Below are 21,774 nucleotides of genomic sequence, written 5' to 3'. Positions count from 1 at the left end.
CTTTCTGTTTTCCCAACGTGTAAACTAAGCTTGTTGTCAGACATCCATTCCTTGCACTTCAATGTAGGCCAATTTCTGTTGCAAGATCCACTGATCTGCAATACAATGGCACACTCCAATTATTTTCATCATTTTAAACAAACAAGGGCACACCGAGAAACCAATTTCAAATGATTTCAAAGTCAGGCGCCTGATACCACTCAGCCTCGGCACCTAGGCCCGACATTATTTATATTTTTTCTAACAAGTGCACACAAAGTTATCAAGAATGCACATAAAATTTTCAGCTATTTTAATGCAGAATAAAAGAGCACTGACAAAGCCTTGATCAGCATGCTGTTGGCAGGGCTCAAACCCCGGATCAAAGCCCGGACTTTCAAATATCTTGTAACTGAGGCGCAGGAGCGGAAATCTCTCCCAAAAGATAGGGGGACAAGAGGCTGGAAAATTCGACAAGCAAAAAAAAAAGTTATCACCCCAAATTTAAGGTGATTTCGACGAAACAAAAAAAAGTAAGGTCATCTCGTCCTAAAAAAACATGTTTTATTTCGATTTTGAATGATTTTTTTCTTACCATCATAAAAGACCACAAATAATAGGGGGACATTTGTTATTGTGTCCCCCCTACTATTTGGAGTAGGGGGGACACGACACCCCCCTGGGATTTCCGGCCAAGATGCTGCACCGCCACTACCTGCGCCACTATAGTTAGAAAAAAAAACCAAGCGCACACCGAGAAACCAAACATGCATTTAGCATTTCCATTTATTTCAGTGCAGGATAGAAAAGCACTGTTTATTAATGCCTTGCTTGTGGGCATAGGTGCCGTGGCCGGGGATCGAACCCCGGACCGCCCCGGACTTTCAAATATCTAGTCGCGCTCGCTTGGACCACTAGTACTGCAAAGTGCTTGCGCCCTCTGCGTTCAAAAATTTGTAGTTGTTGCGGAAATAATTTTGTGTACCGTTGGCAACCAACTTACATGGAGAAAAGAAGCGTATTCTGGTGTTTCAGGAAAAAAGTAATACGATGGTAAAGCAAGGGATCAAAATTTTCTGCCGAATAAAACCAACCAAGGCAAAAACAGGGGTAAGAATCGTAGCATTCGACGATGCATACATCGTCTACTGCACTGAGCATAGTCATGACATAGACCCTCTACTGAGCGGGCGCAGGCGCCGTAACCTACCGGTACCCGGCTGCCTGCTACTACTGAGTGCTACCCCGGGCCTGGCGTGTGGCGTCCTACATTAAGGCTAAGGGGTGGTATTCTGAGGTCATTTTATCTTTAAAATATTTAATTTTATCTCTTAAAATGAAATTGGTATTCTGAGATGAGATTTTATCTCTCAGATAAAATTTTAGATTTTATCTTGCGTATAAATTTTATCTTGCGTAATCTACAGATGATACGCAACAACAATGCCTGCGTACACATACCCATCGCGTATCTGGCCATTGCAACGCAGATGATGTGTTTGCGCCCATGTTACTTTGAAGAAAAAACAAAATAAACTTAAAAGAGGGTAGAGACTATTTTATCTCTGCGACGTTGATTTCACCAATATTTCTCGGAGAAGTAACCCCAAATGGTGACATGAAAATGAAGAAAAATCATATATTTATTGAGAATAACACCTTTACGTTGTTCCTGTACAATCAGAGAGTATTTCATAAGACTTTTCTTGGTGGAATGGATTTTAATTGGTTGAGTGATATGAGAGAGCTATAAAAGCGCGTTTCTAATTGGATATTGATTAAAAAATAGGTGTGTCTTACAGAGATAAAATGAAGATAAAATGGTTCTCAGAATACCAATTCGGAGAGATTTTAAGGGTATTTTATCTCACTGATTTTAACGGAGATAAAATGTTTTATTTTATCTGAGATAAAATGGATCTCAGAATACCACCCAAGGGGGTTTCACACGAGTTATAACCTAGCTCTAGATCTAACCTAGTCCTAGATCACAGACATTGTGTACAATGTATATGGGGATAGGCTGTGATAGTTGCGTGAGACAGCAATTTGAGGGGATGAACAAGAGTCCAAAATGCTTGAGTCTCACGCATAGTGCGTGAGACTTGGTAGCTCTGGAGTCAGAGAGCTCGAGTCGAGAGTAAGACTTAGACAGTCAGTCATATTAAATAAGACAGTACAGAAACAAGGGTTCATTACATGCCGCCATGATCGGACAATCAAGGCACGTCATAGACTAGACAGGAATAACCGTTGTTTCTGGGGATTTATTCAACAATTTCTGACATTTTACTGTAGGACCTAATCCCCATTCACCGACGGTAAAGTGTCCGTGTGTGCTCCCATTTGTTATAACACCAGCACTTTTGTCCGACCAGAGTCCAAAGTTTGGGGTTATATAACACATCGAGGTTGCAATCTAAGGATATGTAAACTACAAATTAAAAATATTTAATTATTCAATTTTAAAATTCTTTAAACGATATAGATGAAAATGCATGAAAATTATACTTTACCGATGTTTAGTTGGGAAAAGCACACCTCATCGATCCAAATTAAGGAGCGCTGTGGATAAGTCTTCTGACTTTGAAACAGAGGGTCGTGGGTTCGAATCCCAGCCATGGCGACGGCGTAGTTTCCTTCAGCAAGAAATTTATCCACATTGTGCTGCACTCACCCCAGGTGAGGTGAATGGGTACCCGGCAGGATTAATTCCTTGAATGCATGAGCGCTGAAAGGCAGCTCGAGCTAAAGCCGGGGTAATAATAACAACGCGCCTCGGAATAGAATATTTCTAGATAGATGGCGCTATATAAATGCCAATTATTATTATTATTATGCTTGTTGAGAGTATCAGATTTCTTCAAAACGGGCGCTAGTGGTGACAAATTTGCCGATCGTTTGCCAATATTTTCATGAATACTGAACTCATCCTAAAGAAACTTTCACCAAAGGGTAATTTTAGGTCGCTTTTTACATCGATGATGTCAGATTTTAAGGATATTGGCTAGTTTTTGAGATAATGACCGTCCGCTAAGTATGGACATGCGCGAACTTTGGACTCACTGCCATACCGTAATCAAATTGTTCCATTTCACTTACCAATTGATGTAAAGTCCATTTGGTGACTTCTGGAGTGGATAAAAACATAGTTACCATGGTAACCATATTTTTGTGGACAATTTGGTAAAACCTGTAACTTCTGCTTTTTTCCAGTCATAAGTAACAGTTGGCACACAGAAGCAGTATTAGAAGGTGAAGCGAAGATGCGTATCATTTTTGGTGGGGGGTCTTAGGATTAGGTTTACAAAATATATCCAGATTACTTTGCAATTGTATTCCCCAACAGGTGATACTGGACAATGCTTTAGGTTCTGTAGAGTCACGCTGCTACGTCATATTATTGTCATCAAATTTGGTACCCACAGGCAAAATGTGGGCAGGGTCATTGTCGCCATGATAATTGTATTTATTTGTCAAATTTCTGTGTGAGCTCTATAATAATAATAATAATTGGCATTTATATAGCGCTTTATCAATCTATGACTGTTCAAAGCGCTTTACAATTATTATTACCCGGTCACTGGATTCATAGCATTCCAAGCAGCCTGTTAGGCGCAAACTTGCTAAACCAACCACAATGACGGTTGTGTCCTACCGGTACCCAATTAGCACCTGGGTGAGAGTGGCAAAGTGTGGATTGACGCCTTGCCAAAGGGCGCTAGGCCATGGTGGGATTCGAACACACGACCCTCTGATTACAAGGCGAGAGTCAGAACCGCTACACCATCGCAATGATGGATGACGCGGTGGGTTCGGGGGATACATGTGCTCGGCCATGCGACCAGCCGAGTATCTCTAGTTGATCATGGAATCAGGCGAGGCTCATGGTTCATGAACCACCTTGTTTTAATATTGTACATGTACAAGCTTAATGAAGTTAGATTTTGTTTAAAGGGGTTAACTCTGCAATTTGAATGATCTAGATGAAATTCACCAATGGTAATAATAGAAGGTACATGGACATGTAGGTGCAACACTGCATACATACCAGTTTCAGTCTTGATGTGTTTAGTTGATAAATTTCATCATTACTTTTCTTCCAGCTCTATGAGGTTGATGAAGATGAAGATGAAGAGCCAACAAGGCTCTCGTTTGTAGTTCCTAGAGACCAGGCCTCGGGATTTATCAACAATAAGAAAGAGGAGTACGCTTTTCGATTTGAGAAGGTGTTTGAGCAGAAGACAAAACAAGATGAGATCTTTGAATACGTGGCCAGAGATGTTGTGGACAAGTGAGTCTTTATTCCTTTTTTATTTTGAAAAGTTATTCCAGTTGAATACAGAACATGATTGAAATTGAATGACTAGTCTTACATGGAAAAATCAAATGTTATGTTGACTAAAATGTTTACAAATTGAATGTTAAAGTGATGCAACAATGGGTAGGTGTATGCTTACTATTCATTAAGAATTTTGGACGTGCAGAAATTCCTGAAAAGGCCTAAATATTTAATTGTGTCTATTTGAATGATGTTGTTGAAATGATTTTAGTGACCCATTTGGTGCCTTGACATCTAGCATTTTTTATGAATAGAAAATGAATCACCATAGTTTCATGAGAAAATTTGTACACTTATAAGAAACAACATCAACAAATTTAACTTTTGTGGAATTTAAAAGAAAATAATGTTTAATTGCACATACATGGAGACCCCCTTCATACAGGCATAATTATTCCTTTTTACTTATTTTGATATGCAGTGCCCTCATGGGATACAATGGAACAATATTTGCATATGGTCAAGTAAGTATATATACAGTGCATATCAATAAGAAGTTTGCACTTTGAAAAAATCCTGGAAATTGAACAAAATTACAACATGGGGATCATCTTTTCACATATATTGTTAGGCATTGGTCTCTCACCTATCAAATGAAAGTATCATTTTTGACAGACTATTACAATTGAGTGAGCATTATCTATTCTGGTAAAGCTCGCAGATATTGGTGTGTGCAAAAATGCTGAGGCCACCCCCCCAAAAAAAAAAACTTGCTGTATATTTATAATATGCTAAGTCAGTGAGAATAAAATAGATAAATTATAACTTTTTGTAACTTTGCTACCCAAACAAACATTTTAACCCTACATTTAGGTAAATATAACTTTAAGATTGCTTGTCTCAGCTTGACATGAGGACCTAAAATGAAACTATTAAAGTAAACAAAAGTTTATTTCAGATATCTCTAGATTTTTTTTGTGTGTATTGTCATATTATACCCCTGGGTTTATATTTCACTCGTCATTTTGTTCTTCTTTCTCCAAACATTCCCCAGGCATGACAAAGAATAACAATTTAGAAAATATCTTATTTCTTAGCCATTTTAATCCAATCACTGCTACATGTTAAACATCACGATGGTCTAGCTGTGTGGGGAGGGGTGCGGTGTTAGTGGTGATTGCAGGGGTGTTTTGGGCAAAAAAACAAGTTAGAAAGGGAAAAAGATATCTCAAAGTTATTATAAATGTGATAAAAACTTCCAGATATTACAAATATATAATTTTATAAGATTTTATCAAACTGAATTTATTTTTATACACACTTTATATTTTCCTCTTTTTCTGCATTCTTTTAATAATCAAACGCATGTTAATAATTCTACGGACATTTTTCCAATTTTGTTGGTAGAGAGTAATACATTATAGGTATACCACAAAAGATTAGCTTCTTTACATTGTAGCTTACATCTAATTTCCTCCATATTGGTAGACTGGAAGTGGGAAAACATTCACTATAACTGGAGGAGCAGAACGCTATGTTGACAGAGGCATAATACCCCGTACACTCTCCTATCTGTTTGAGCAATATGCAAAGGTAATTCCTTGATGTTCTTAAATTTGGTAAGAATAGTGGTTACATGGCATTTGTATTATGAAAAATTAGATCATTATTCAATTTTCAAAATTACAAAAATGGATATGAAAAAAAAATCAGAGGAAATGCATTAAGAGTTATTTACTGCTTGGATAGACAGAACCCACAGCTCTTGATCATATTTTTGAAACTTCTTTGCTGTCCTCTTATGGCTATGGTTGCTATCTCAGGCAAAATTATTACATACTGTCTGATTATAAAATGTAAATACAAGGTTGAAAAGATGTGCTTAAAAGGCAGGAATTTAAAATATGGCAAAAAGTAAGATGTAGAGCTCTAGGTTTCTTAGTTTCCACCTTATTTTCTTTTGCAAATTATTTTCAAAATTGTGCACTCAATCTAGATGGTACTCTTCCAAATGTATTCATATTGATCTTTTTTTTTCAGTATATTGGTAAAACCTGGATTTATTTGATAGAATGTTGAATTGAAAACTACTAAAATCCAAATCATATAGTTAACTGAGCTATTTTACTCCACCATACATTTATGTGTTCTTATCAAATATAGAATCCAGAATATGTATACACAACACATATATCATACTTGGAACTGTACAATGAGAGTGGTTATGACCTTCTGGATCCCAAACATGAAGCAGCTAAATTGGAAGACTTACCGTAAGTATAAAAAAAGCTATGATTTCTGTACTGTTAAAACAAAAAAAAGATGTTGGCTGATCTCTGATGTGACATTAGGTATCGACCAAGCTTCCCTATGGGGCTACGTGTGAGCTATTAAAAGAATACAAATAAATGCTATTGGTCACCCTTGACTTGTGTTGCCCATGGTAATAAGGCAATTATGTTGGGTAACCACCTCACCTACTCCACTACCCTTGATAAACACCATCCTTATCATTATCATCATTGTCATCGTCGTCATCTTCATCATCATGGCCGACCTTATTATCGTCATCATTGCCTCCCTGATCATTATCATTGTCGTCAACATCACCTTCATTGTTAACATCATCTTCATCATATTTATAATCATCATCATTGTCATCAACTTCATCAATTTCAACTTCATAATCACTGCCTTCATCATCATTTTCATCCTCCTGATTATCATCATTGTCATCATGATCACCTCAATCAACATTATTATCACCGTCATCCTCATCATTATCACCACCATATTTCTAATGAGTGATCTTCATCTTCCCATTCTGTATGTTCTAGGAAGGTGACATTAATGGAAGATAGTGAGGGAAACACTCAGATGAAGAATATCATGACCCACCAGGCATCCAATGAAGAAGAGGCTCTCAACTGGCTCTTCTTAGGAGATACAAACAGGATGATTGCGGAGGTTAGTCATGATGTTGAATGCCGATTCCAGTTTTAATAAAACATCAAATAGAATTATTTGTCTTTAGCTTATAAGTAGCAAAATAAACATACATTGTATTTTCTATTTCATTTTATACATAATCTCATCAAGATGAATAATAAACAAATAGGGTATGAATATAGGTTGGCAAGAGATTTTTTGCCTTTGAACACTGCATATCGCTATTGGATTCCATGCCAGAAAAGCAGGATTCCCTTTTCCTGAGCATATGACAAATATCATGGTTATATTGAGCCCACTTCAGAAACATACAAAATTCACTGGAAATCATAAGTGTACTCTCACATGATATGGTTATGTAATTGTATTAATGTTTATCCAAGATCTGTTAATTTGTATATATTTGAATGGAGAGGAAGATAAAGTCTTGAATTTCTTTAATTATCTTACCTACATATTTCTATATCAATGGTGGACAAAATGGAATTATGCTGTCTATATATTTACAGGGCCCACTGCTTGACAAAAGTTTCCTAATGGAGTATTCTGTAGCTCTATTTCAGATCCAGTTGGCTTTTTGAATAGAAACATTACTTTGGATGGGCACCTATTGCAAACAAATAACATGGTCTTTGAAGTGATTGATTGATTGATGGAGAGTGGAAATACTCTCATTTATTTCTTTCAATAATATATACAATTACAAGTAAAAACATACAAATATCATACATTATTTTGAACATAAATAAAGAAATATAATCATGAAACATTGAGATTAAAAAAAAGATAGTGAAAGAAAAAGGTATCCCAAAAGTGATATTGTGTCGACCCTGACTGGATCTGCCATTGCAGCTTGCATTTTTCTTTGAAAATTTATATTTCCCATTGTATTTTAAAAGTTTCCCTCCATTTTGAAGAACTAAACTGAGAAATATCCATTGCCTCAACAGACTCCAATGAACCAAGCCTCGACCAGATCTCATTGCATTTTCACCATTCATCTTTCAATACGTGCAGCGGGGTCAGCCACCCTGCGGAGGTCAAAGGTACATCTCGTTGATTTGGCTGGGTAAGTAAAAAGAGTTTAGAAGGGTATTGTAGTGCAATGGATGAACCTTCAGATATTGTGGTTCCCAATTCATCTGTGGCATGAAATATTCATCAACTTGTGTCGAGACTAGGTTGCCGACATTTAGCTTGTATGCTCCTCACTGAGTACTCTAAATCTTCTAACTGGATTGAGTTGCATCGTATATTCACTTAAAGTGTGATTTTGAATATGATAACATTTGAATCTTGAAAGTAGACCCAATTGTTGGTTAGGACTTGCGTGTCATTGACAGTTATTGTAAATAAATGTGTTTGAAATCTTCACGTCACATTGTAAACATTGGTTGAAATCATACCTACTCATATATCTTCAAAGATACATGTACTTACCTTCATTTGATAAAATTAGCAGACATTTTCCATCTGTGCAGATCAGAGAGAGTTGCAAAGACGGGAGTGGGAGGAAATCTTCTGAAGGAAGCCAAGTATATTAATTTATCTCTTCACTATCTAGAACAGGTAAGGACTCATTTGAAATGTGTCTGAATCTCTCTAAACTTTGTATGAATTTAAATATACATCATGTACACAACTTCCTAATGTATTAAAGCATGATCAATGAATTCATTCAATTTAAATGACGAGGATGTAATTTTTATTGATTGATGTGAAAAAAAAGACTGGTATAATTTTTATTGTTATGAAAGTGATTGAACTATATTAGATTTAATTGAAAGTTATGGTAATTAGTCTTCCATTTCTAAACACTGTCTTGTAGTGTATTAAAGGCCTTAAGGAAGAATAGCTGAGAAAAGGTAATGTAGCTTCCTTGAATTTTCATTATTCAATTCGTAATGTCCAGGTAATTGTCGCTTTGTCTGAGAAGTCCCGTACCCACATTCCCTATCGGAACTCAATGATGACTGCTGTGTTGAGGGATAGTCTTGGTGGGAACTGCATGACGACCATGATAGCCACATGCTCTGTGGAGAAGAAGAACATTGATGTAAGTTTAGTCAGTTATTTATGAAATCTTGGTTAATTACCTTTTGGTGGGATTTCAGATCATCTTGTATGACCATGGCTAAATTCTAATGCTTGTATTCTGAACTCTGATCTAAATTTGGTCAGAAGAAGCTGAAAGTGTAAATCTCTTTTTGTTAGGCTCTTTTCCCTTCCTTTAATGGTGAAGAAAGCTATTGTACCTATTATTTTCTAGGCATGAATATTTAGTCTCGTGTATGTTTTACCATGGAAGAATGCCATCCATCTTTATTTCTTATTTAACATGTAAAAATAAAATTGAAGATACATATTTTGGGCCTACAGTGTAGTATATGTAAAAAAAAATGCCTTTGTAAATTGTGTTTGAATTATTTATTCCCTACAATGTCCAGGAATCCATATCAACATGTCGTTTTGCTCAACGTGTAGCCTTGATAAAGAATGATGCTGTTCTGAATGAAGAACTTGATCCTAAATTGGTGAGCAGATTGTCCACCGTTATTGTTGACGTGATTGATGATGCCTTCTCCTGTAGTTTGAATGAATGATTTCAATGATATGAAAAGAATGAATTTGCAATTGTTTTAATTTCAAACTGTATGTGGTTTAAACACAATATAGTGAGATTTTCAAGGAACTTATTTGCAATTAGTTGTAAATATAAAGTGCACATTAAATGTTGTCAATTTTGAATGAAATGAATAAATTTTCTGTCACAAGAATAAGACTAGAAATCAAATGGAAATTTGCAATAAATTATAACATTTATTGGTTATGAGATTAAACATTGATTTCCAATGGGTTGCATGATTTTTGCAATGTTCCCTTGTCACTAGCTTACCAAAATCAATGTTATTGAAAACAACTGTTGCAATTGATATGAATTGCAAGCATGTAATATTGTTATGGGTCATCAGTGACATTGTATGAGCCATGTCTGGGGATTTGCACAGTAAATCTGAAGTTATGTATGCATGAGTTTGTCAACTCTCCTGACCATTATTACCAATTCTCTTTTAATAAAAAATATCATATTTATCAAATAAAATTTATCACTAATCGGATTATCATTTTTTTATATATGTATTTTGTAGTGCACTTTGTGAAGAATTTTGTGGTTTGGCTGATTTAAAACTTCTCTGGTTGTTATACTATTCTCAAGTTTTGGTGATGAGAGTTGTCAGATGAAATCTTGACAATAACAATGAACAAATCTATCCTTTGATGCATTTTCTTTGGACTGCCTGTCAATTATTTTTCATTTAATGATTGTTTGTTTCAGATGATTGCAAAATTAAAGATGGAGATCTCTGATCTCAGGAACCAGCTAGCTATGACCTCAGGAGAACAGTCAATGGAAGAACTGACACAAGAAGATATTGAAAGGTACATGTACATCCTATTTGCAATCTAATAAAAGGTTTAAGTTCACACTTAACTTTTTTTCAGTAATTTATTAAGTAATATTTCTCACTATCATTCTTGTTGCTGTAAATGCTGGGTGAATTGATTTTTTTTTTGTCAAACTTAAATTTTGTTTTTTTAACTATATTTTTACAGATTACAGGAGAAGGTTGCTGCATACATAGAGAATACTGACCCTGAATCTCAATTGAATGTTGGAGCTGATATGAGGAAAATCAATGAATGTTTCAGAATATTGAAGGTATGTTCCATAATTTTTTATCAGAGAAAGAATACCTCTCTCAATTCTTTTCTTGGCAACAGAATATTGCAGTTATATTTTGAGGGGTGAAACTGTGTGAAAGGTTGACAGGATAAAGAGCAATTTTAAAGCTAAATTTTACAACACTGGAAAAGAAATAAGGCTTGAAATGACTGATGGTTGTGTTAAAAAGTTTAGAATAGTGGCGTAATTTTCCCCAAATTTTGAGGGGACTGGTTCATTTCAGGCAAGCAAATCAAGAAAAAAAGAAAGAAAAAATATGAAAGATGAAATGAAAATCCTTAAAGGGTTCTATGCTGTCTTCATCTAAAGAAATTAAAGAGGGTACAAGATTAAAAACAAAAAAACAAACAAACATAGTTGAAAGAGGTTCTATAACTCAGATATTAAAGAAAATTTGATGAGCATTATTTTTTTCAAAATAGGTACATTCAAAGCAAAATATTTTTTCTATAAACATCTTAGAGATACCATATGCAACCTTATGGTTATTCTTGCAATATACTTGAAAGGATCTAATTCTCATATCAAACATATTTCATCTTCAGAAATATAAATACATGTATACTTTTTTTTCTATTTCTGCAGCGATATTCACAAGGCAAGACCATCTCATCTTCATCAGAATCCTCACCTCAGAAACATCAAGAGGAGAGATCGTCTAGACCCGATGACACCCCACCCCCAAGTTATACCCCTGATACCAGCTACATGGCAGGAGCGGAGGTCAAGAAACTCCAGGGCATGGTGCAACAGAGAGATAATGAAATCAGTATCCTTTTTAGAAAAAAAATTCTGCAGGCAAATCACGCAGCCTTGAATTAGCCTCGCAAATTGCTCTCTCAATATTTTGAGTTAGATTTCTCAATGTGATATACATTTTGCAATGATCATTCTTTTTGGTTGCAACACTTTTCAATTGATTTCTTTTAGAAGATTGCAGTGGATTTTTTTATTTGTTGATATATCTTCTCAGTCGTATATTAATATCAATTCATTTCACTGTTTTATTACCAATACAGACCAGTTCTGTTGTTTTATAGCAATTGACAATGGGTGCTACTTGTATACCGACATTGGTTGATATTATCACTAGATTATTTCCTAATTAGAAGGGTCAGTTGTCAGACATGCGCAGGTTCTTTTCAAATTCTTATACATGTGTTTGCATGAGCTACATATGTAATAAACACATGGGTTAGGTGATCCTTGATCTTGCTCAAGTTCGATCATCTTGTACTTCAGCATTTAATTTCACTACTCATATGGAAGAAATGGGATTCAGTGTAAATCTGTCTTATATTCTTATGTTGCTATGATATGTGTTATGTGCAAAAATTCTTGTTCATTGATGGAGTAATTTTTTAATAAAATTGTTATATTTGCAGTAAGCTTTCAAAAGTAATGGGCCTACTGATTTCGAACAATGAAAGGGGGTTTCTCCGTAATTGTGATTAATGCTTACTAATTTAGGATTCTGGCAATACAAGAAGTTGCAAGATCTAATCTAGGTAAATTAAATGTCCTTGACCAAGTGGTCTACCAGACATCTTGGTTAACATGCTGAAGAAAGAGAAGAAGAGAGCTCAAGATGCTATGAAGCAGGCATCAGTGGGAGGAGACGGGACAGCTAGGCACCATCCAACCAATAGCAGGTCTGCATCAGAAGAAGACACGCCCCATAGCAGACATCACACCACCGGTAGTAGCCAATCACAGAGCAGCTATGGGAATAGGGCAGGTCACTCAGAGGAAGAGGAAGGGGAAAGTAGCCACCTCCACAGACCCAAGAGCTCAAGGAGAATTTTAGGTAAGCAAAAAATTCAGTGTTTCATATATCATGTTGGTTATTTATAAAGCTGTTTGTAGCTTATGCATCATTTTGTGGATGCCTGGGATATGCAGTTTTACCATAGCTTAAAATTTACCTTCATGATTCAACAACGTATGCCTGTATCTGTGAAAACATCATTGGCAATTTTAAACAGCTTGCATAAAACTATGCAATCAAGTCAGCAAAAATCATATGCGACTCCCAGGATGTGTACCTCTGATTGGTTACAAGTAAAGTTATGTCTGCTTTTTAATTTAGGGGATATGACTGTTGGGAGGCAGGAAGCGTTTGAGATCTTCAGACGGGACTATGAGCACAACCTTACCATTGAGGAAAACAAACATCAGCTAAAAGAGAGATATGGAGCAGCCAAATCATATGGACAGGAGGTCAATGATTGCAGGCAGAAAATCAGTGAGTTCAATCATTATGATTTTGTCTTACTTTGTTAAAATCTTTACTGATCTCATCCATTTTGTGCATGCAGCATGACAAGACTCAGATTTTTTTTTTTAATTTCACAAATGCTTCTTTTTGTTTTAATCATCTTTACCAATAATGTCAGGTTGAAATTGTTTGTGATATTGTTTATGATATTGATACAACTTTATACTGATTGTCGTAGAGTAATAGAAATAAATAAAGAGGAAATTTATTGACTTGGTCCTTAAATTGTAAAATTGTACAACATACACTGGTATTGGTTATTTTCTGCTTGTATGAATAATCACACTTTTTAAATAGTTAAAAATTTGTTTTTTTTATAGTTGTTAGAAATGGGTTAATTTTGTCATTATCATATCATATTTTTGCATTTGAGTCATTATTTATGTACCATGAAAAAACCCTGGGAGTTTCCATTAAATACTTGTGTATTTGTTTTCTTTTAGATAAAGTAAAGCGTCAGATAGAGCATCGTAGGATGCAGCTTGCCATGGCAGGTGACATTGTGGCTGAAGAGGAGGATGAGGTAGAAGCAAACCTGAGGATACAATTGGAAGATGAGAAAACAAGGTAATGTTTTCTTTCGGTGTTGCATATTTGTAAACTGTCCACAAGAGCCTAGTGACCCTATTTTGAATTATAACAATTGTTGATTTTTTTTCACATCCCCTTCAAAATTCTGCAGGTATAAAGATGTTTTTAATCACCTCCGTGGCATGAAGACTGAGATAGAGCACTTACAGCACCTTCTAGAAAGATCTAGGCTTCAGCTCCAGAAAGATTTTGAGGTTTGGTGGGCAGAGCAGTCAGCTTCTGTCCAGGTTAGTAGCTTTATTTCAGTTTCTGAAAAAGGCAAGAAGGAGGCGTTTAAATATTTTTCAATGAAAGTGTGCAGCAATATCCCTTGAAAACCTTGAAATTTGTATTCTGTAGCTGTTGATGAAATGTATTTGGTAGTAATTCATGTTAATATCTTAATCACACCATTAAGAACAGTCATTCCAGGGCCCTGTTGATTAATTATTGCTATCTTGCAATTGAATGTAAGTCTTTCAGTTTTGGATTCCAGGTATTGTTTGTTCATATTGTCTTTTTTTTTCGCTGTGATTTTTGTTTCACCTGCATAGCAGAGTGAGACTATAGGCGCCGCTTTTCCAGTGCCGGCGGCGGTAGCGGCGTCAACATCAAATCTTAACCTGAGGTTAAGTTTTTGAAATGACATCATAACTTAGAAAGTATATGGACCTAGTTCATGAAACTTGGCTATAAGGTTAATCAAGTATTACTGAACATCCTATTAGAGTTTCATGTCACATGACCAAGGTCAAAGGTCATTTAGGGTCAATGAACTTAGACCATGTTGGAGGAATCAACATCAAAATCTTAACCTGAGGTTAAGTTTTTGAAATGTCATCATAACTTAGAAAATATGTGGACCTAGTTCATGAAACTTGGACATAAGGTTAATCAAGAACATCCTTCATGAGTTTCACGTCACATGACCAAGGTCAAAGGTCATTTAGGGTCAATAAACTTTGGCCGAATTGGGGGTATCTGTTGAATTCCCATCATAACTTTGAAAGTTTATGGATCTGATTCATGAACTTAGACATAATAGTAATCAAGCATCACTGAACATTTTCTGCAAGTTTCAGGTCTCATGATTAAGGTCAAAGGTCATTTAGGGTCAATGAACTTTGGCCGAATCGGGGGTATCTGTTGAATTACCATCATAACTTTGAAAGTTTATTGGTCTAGTTCGTTAAACTTGGACATTAGAGTAATCAAGTATCACTGAACATTCTGTTGGCATTTCACCAAGGTCAAAGGTCATTTAGGGTCAATGAACTTTGGCCGAATTGGGGGTATCTGTTGAATTACCATCATAACTTTGAAAGTTTATGGATCTGATTCATGAAACTTGTACATAAGAGTAATCAAGTACCACTGAACATCCTGTGCGAGTTTCAGGTCACATGATCAAAGTCAAAGGTCATGTAAGGTCAATGAACTTTGGCCATGTTGGGGTTTTTGTTGAATAACCATCATATCTCTGTAAGTTTATTGGTCTAGTTCATAAAAAGTGGACATAAGAGTAACCATGTATCACTAAACATCTTGTGCGAGTTAGAGTAGTTTTCAAAGTCAGCACTGCTGCTATATTGAATTGCGTGATGCAGTTGAGACAGCCAGAGGCATTCCACTTGTTTTTTTTTGTGGGGATAAGGAGGGGATTGAAAATATGGGGGAAAAATGTCAAGGGATACTTTTTAGAGAATACAGAACTGAAAGCTCAGAATTTAGTGCCATGAATCTCTTATTAGTATCTTTGTATATTTGTCTGTTATCCAGAATCAGGCAGCCCCTTCACCTCACCGGCCTCCAAGCAACCCTTCCAAGGCGTGGCGCACCCCTCCCGTCTCGCCTATCAAAGGACAACAAGAGGATCATACTAACAGCATCCACCACTCATCATCATCATCTTCCTCATTGACATCTCATCCCCATGGCAACAGCCATGCCCTCATAGACCCTTCCAGTTACCGCAATAAGACAAACCACCACCACCATCACCATCAGGATAAGGGTCACCATGAACATCGAAGCAGCCACCAGGACAACAATCCGGAAGACCACCAGAGACATCATAGACCACACTCAGCCACTCACAGGAATGCACTTCTTCAGGGGCTCAGTCAGAACCAGCAAGGTTTGGACTTCAGTAGGAGGCCCCCTGTTCCACCAGTAGGGAAGTCCAGTTCAGCAGAAGATAGGATACGAAGGGGTGGGGGAGAGAGTGGATCGGGAGAGGCTGAAAGTGGCAGGCAGCAAAGGTACTGTTTATATGTCAGAGATACACAAATAGTTTGGTTTTATTGATATTACATTGTAATTAAGACCATGTCCAATGCTTGATGATGATGTTGAGTTGACTGGTCAGTGATTAGTAAGAGATTGAAAAATATGTATTGGTTACAGTTCACAAAAGTAATACCTTTCTATCATATCTTCCTCTTTTATACATGTAGGTCTAATTCACAGGGTAATTCCAGCAGTCTGAAACTGACTGGTGACAAGAGGGCTGATGCAGATATTATGGCTTTCATCAAAGCAAGACAGAGTTTGCTACAACAAAAAGGTAAAGCTTGTAACAAGGCTATAGATCAGGTATTCTCAAATGGTGGCGCACCGAGCCTTCCGGAGTGGCGCGTGGGAGCCGGTATAGAAAAAAATAGAAAAACCAGAAAATAAAAGGTTGATCTACTTTTAATCTGAAATTGAGGTTTGATCATTATATTAGAAAGGGAAAATAAAAACTCTTTTTGAAATCTAAATGCTATTTGATTTCCTCTGATTTTGTGTAATCTAGCATTCAATAACCCCTATTATGGAGGATCTATTTAATGTATTCATTTACGATTGGTACAAAGACTAAGTACCATTGGTACAAAGACTAAGTACATAATATGTGAACATAGATTTGCTTTTTTGATAACAATTATAATCATTACGTTTTATTTACTGAGGGTAGCCATTTCGGTTAGGGAACTGCAGCGGGCCCTGTATTTCCATGTACTACCCTTCTCGAATCTAAATGCTGAGCGCCAAGCAGAATGGTCCATTCTTATATATATATATATTTTGTATGACTCATTTGGGGTTCGAACCCACGGCCTCCCGTTCAGGAGGCTGACGCTCTACCACTGATCATCATATACCCGGTTTGCTTTTCAAACACGACACTCATCAACATGATTAAGAACAAAATGATACAGAAACATAATAATTAACACTAATTTAAGCAAGTCACTGATCATTTTTTAAAATAAATTGTGTAGTATGATGGTATTTTTACATCTTCTGTTGATTGAGAACCCCTGTCGGCCATTTAAAAGGCTTTCTACTTAAGCACTTCAGGTGGTCTTGCACCCCCCCCCCACCCCCATACCACAATATTTCGCTCTTCGCTTGTTGGACAGTGGAGCAGTCCAGATTCTCAACAAGAAATTTGGCGCTTCAACAAAATTAATTGAGAATGGCTGCTATAGATCCTGTGTTCTAGTCATAGAATGGGAGTGTAATGATCTTAGGATTTTATTTTAATGAATTTGATGTGATTTGATTTAGCAGAAGGGAGATTCTTTGATTACCCATTCCATGCTCTGATTACAATTCCATTCAGTTTTACAAGTTCTCCTATGCTTCTCCCTGCTTGCATTGCTTCATTGTTCGTCCTTTTTTTTTCTTATATCTATATGTGTTTTGATGACTTAGAAATCAATGTATTTTAATGATTTTAATGGTTTTCTGTTTATATAGGAACTGGTGGTCTCTGGCTATCCCTAGCCAGTGGTCAATGGGTCTTTTAATTCACTCTGTATTTGTATCTCTTTTGCCAGAATTGAATCGATATTTATTTTTTGATGTACAAAATTTATTCTATGAATATATGTCTGAAACAAGGCTATCAGCCGAGTGTTGAAACTGGGTGTAGAATGTTACGAATGGATGGAGAGGTTCAAGGTTTTAGCACTGGTCATGTCTTTTGGATGGTGACATTAAAGGTTGGCGCCAGAAGTAAATGATCGTATGTGGGGCCCGTAACAAAAGCTTAGCGATTATCGTAGAAGACTATCTTTAAGATTGATTGCATTGACTATGATGTACAATCAATTGTGACAATGAAGCATATGATCAATCACTATCCTTTGTGTTACAGGACCCTGATAGATACACATCTGTAAAAACTCATATATTTTCTATGTTGCAGGGCAAGCACCAAGGTAGCATCTATTGATACTGAGTGTGTCCTGTTTGGCATGCTGTATGTTCCAGAGTTTGGAGAGCAACAGAACCCACCTACATGTGGCTTCAGTAGCATCTAGGAAAAGGTCATGGCTGAATTGTGTCAATGCTTCTACTTGCTTGAATCAGGTTGTGAGTCCTGTTCCAGTTCTAGGGCCACAAAACACAAAGCTTAACAATCGATCATACAGTTGATTTGTATGTTTGATTTCACATTATGATCAAAGTCATCAAGAATGAGAACTGGTCCTATGATCAAGCGCTAAGCTTTTTGATACAGGACTCAGGTGTCCTTTGATTAGAGATGAGTCAATGCTTTTCCTCTCCTCTAAGGTGTCCAGTCGGTACCTGTAACGCTGTGAAAAACAAATAGAAGTGTATTTAGCAATTTCAGCTGGGGAGCTCTTAGTCAAATGCTCCTCAATGCTAAAGGTAATGTTTGATCTCTTCCCACATAGTCTAATCATGGTATGTCTACAACCATTTCATTGACTAATTCTTTGGTCTAATTGCCATTTAGCTTATTAAACACTTGATCTAATTAAATTCCTGTTAGGCTATAATATTTCATTTGATATCCACTTGGAATAACAATACTGATTAGATGAACTGTGTATGAACCAAATTTTCTTTCCAAAATGTGCAAAATGATTAGTAGACATAGTGAAAATTAAATCAATCTGTGCATTCGACAAAATGATAGTTTGACCAAGTAATGGTTGGATCAAGCAGTAATGAAACCAAATTGATAGTAAACCAGGTGCATTTCAGAATAGACTTTTTCTAGATAGATGGTGCTATATATATTCCTATTATCATTGTTGCTATTATTAATTATTATGATCATTAATTATATCAATAATTATCATTAATGATTATAATAATTTTATCATTATTATGATGGTGTTATACAAGCTGAGAATGAGACCATCTGCTTGCAGACCCAGTAAATACGAACTACTAAAAACGAATGCCCCTTGTCCAAAGTCATAATTGCATTTTTCCCATAGGAATCCCACAATTGGCTTTTTGTCACCAATCCTCATATTTCAACTTAGAGAAAATGGTGGGAAAGCCTTTATGAAAAGATGCATGGCGTCTCTATAGTTGGGTTCTTGTTAAAAGACTTATGAAAAGTTTCCTGACAGACTCCTGCGCTTCCTATCCAGTCAAAGTCATGGACAGCTGTCAGATCTGATATTTTTTGCATGACAATTCCCCCCTCCCCCGATAATAAGACTGACAACTGTAGGAAAATGTAATGAACAAACAGAAGGAATGTGATTAATGACAAAAAATTTCTTTCATGTGAACAACAGAGCAAATGTGATTTTGCCATACTGTATTGTGAGATATTGAAATGGACAATGGTTTTCTTATGCATGTAAAGCATTGCAAAATTTTAACCATAATGTGCAATAATTGTGTGGTGTGATGAATTTATGATGATATTTAATTGATTTTCCAGCAAAGGAAGGGATATGAATTTGTGAAGCATTTGTAACTCATTTCTTGTGCAAAACTAATACATAATAAGGGCAGTTCCTTATATTATTTACTTTCAATCCCTTTATGTGGGACCTTTGGTTTGTCTCTTTTCTAGTTCATTTAAAAGTTTGTGATGCTTTCAATTTATCATGGTTTGAAAACTTGTGAATTGAAGTTAGAATGTAAGAAATGGGTGTCAGGCATGCAAAACGCTTTATTACTTGAGGAATTGCCCATAAACAACAGAACAGTAATGATGTCTAGGAATTATTTCTATCCTTCGGGTATAGGGTATTCATAGATTGCTTTTAATCATTTTAAGTCTTATGAAATAAAATCTTGTGTAGGAAAAAACTTGGCAATTTCAAGTTTGGTTTTGGTACTGGTATTGGAAGTACAATTCAGATTCATGTAATATTTTCTAGCTCCAAACCATAACATTAGTTTTGAAACAATTGTGACTCTTCAATATACAGTGAGATTCATCCCAGGGGTCTGTTTCATGAACTTGTTATAATAACCAAATTACAATAATAGTTTAAGCTACTGAAATCCTTTAATTTGATTGGCTGATAGTAAACTTATTAAAGAAATTGTCCTTTTGTTATTATTTCAAGTCTATATGAAATGGGAGGCAGGACCAGCTTCACTTTAATTTTGGTGCCCGTGCTGATGTGAAAATACCCAACACCAACACCAAAATAGTCAACACTGAACTAGGAATTTGTTTCTAATTTGGAGGTTTCTATGTCATTTGTTCTGGCAAAACATCTGTAAAATCTGCACACTAAGCCTACTCTAATCCTAACCTTAATCCCAATCCTCACAGAATTCCAAACGAAATACATGTACCCTGTTGTAACCTTTACCCTTACCACAAGTTCTTCAGAGAAACCAAGGCAAAAGTAAATTTTACTGTAGTATGTGTTTGTGTTTTTCACTAACTTGAACCAATAGATCTGTTTTCAAAGCATGCAAAATTTATGTACCGGGTATACACTTTTGTGAAAGGTTGTTGCCAAGGGGCTATACTCTCACCTGATGTGGCAACAGATAATGTAATTTTAGTTTTTTACTTCATAAATGGGTAAAGGTAACATTTATTCATAAGGTCACTAACTAGAGGCTTATATACACAAATCTGAAAAGCTTAATAAACCTGTGTATATCTGTTGTATCCTTTTCACCCCTCTCATGTGGGTGGCAAACACTGCCAATATTTTAATTAAATTCATGATATAGAAACATGTGGCATTTTATATCATAGTTTATTCTTAAGAAATATATCTGTTCCATTTCTGTTTAAGAAAAAAATGTCAACAATGTCTTTATTTATTGGAAAATTGCTTGAAATGGATGGGTGGTGTATGGTATTGGTGCTGTTGTTGATGTTGGAAGCACAAATTGGATTGCATTCCATTGCTCTGACATGTAGTCTGAGTTGATAAAGATGGTCCAAATCACACTATTGTTTTCTCAACACCAATTAAGAATTGTCAAATTAATCTTGTTTTTATTCTGGTGCTGTGCTGATGTTAAAGACTAGCCAAACACCTACACTGAAAGGTCAACACCATGTGGACTCAAAATCATCTATTTGGTGCAGTAATGATTAACAAACCTTTCTTCCATCTCTGAATTATATGTTTATGTTGAAGATAATTTTGATGACATTACATTTCTCTGATATTTTTTTCCCGTCCAAAATATTCATTACTACTGGTTAAGAGTCTTACTCTTTACTGTTATTTCAAATCACCTTGATAATGGATGTGTACTTTCTTAATGATGGAAACAAACTGGCTTCTTTGAACTCTTCCAAATATGATTCTGTCCAAGTTTTCATTAAGACTTTCTACTTTCAGGTAAAAACAATTGAACGATGAGTATGATCATATCTACTATTATATCTATATTGTGATTAAATATACACCTTTGTGTATTTCACTTATCAATATGTGTGCTGAATTGCCTTTTTTTATGTCCAATTATTACCTTAGAAGTGAAGAGTAAAGTGAACTTATTTATAAACTGGTAAATATTGATTATTAATTAGTTTGAATGGGTAGTGTAATTGCCTACGATAATGCACAGATTGCAAGCAGTCTGCTTCTGATAGAGAGATATATATTAACATAACTTAACAGATGGGGGGGGTTGTAAAAGAAAGCAAGATTGAGAAGAAGGATAAAGGAGAGATGTTGATGTGTGAGTGTGTAAGAGAGGGAGTGAAATGGGACAGCAAGAGAG

At 35.9% G+C, this 21,774-nt stretch overlaps 1 protein-coding gene across 1 annotated transcript; it reads left to right on the top strand.

Moving 5' to 3' along the window:
* The first annotated feature begins 918 nt into the window (after positions 1-918).
* On the top strand, positions 919-21,471 carry LOC121419036 (kinesin-like protein KIF6). The gene is made up of 20 exons (XM_041613314.1): positions 919-1,089; positions 4,086-4,273; positions 4,743-4,785; positions 5,750-5,854; positions 6,425-6,534; positions 7,099-7,228; positions 8,161-8,279; positions 8,692-8,779; positions 9,123-9,266; positions 9,658-9,744; positions 10,548-10,651; positions 10,826-10,931; positions 11,541-11,724; positions 12,499-12,762; positions 13,045-13,200; positions 13,677-13,800; positions 13,916-14,051; positions 15,583-16,064; positions 16,260-16,369; positions 18,002-21,471. The coding sequence occupies exons 1-20, from the start codon at positions 1,030-1,032 to the stop codon at positions 18,016-18,018; spliced, it is 2,757 nt and encodes a 918-aa protein (XP_041469248.1). The 5' UTR covers positions 919-1,029; the 3' UTR covers positions 18,019-21,471.
* The last annotated feature ends 303 nt before the right edge of the window (positions 21,472-21,774 follow it).

The sequence above is a fragment of the Lytechinus variegatus genome, chromosome 7, assembly GCF_018143015.1.
Source record: "Lytechinus variegatus isolate NC3 chromosome 7, Lvar_3.0, whole genome shotgun sequence".
Classification (NCBI taxonomy): Eukaryota; Metazoa; Echinodermata; class Echinoidea; order Temnopleuroida; family Toxopneustidae; genus Lytechinus; species Lytechinus variegatus.
The sequence above is the reverse complement of the archived record's forward strand: the minus strand, read 5'-3'. Positions and strand labels throughout refer to the sequence as shown.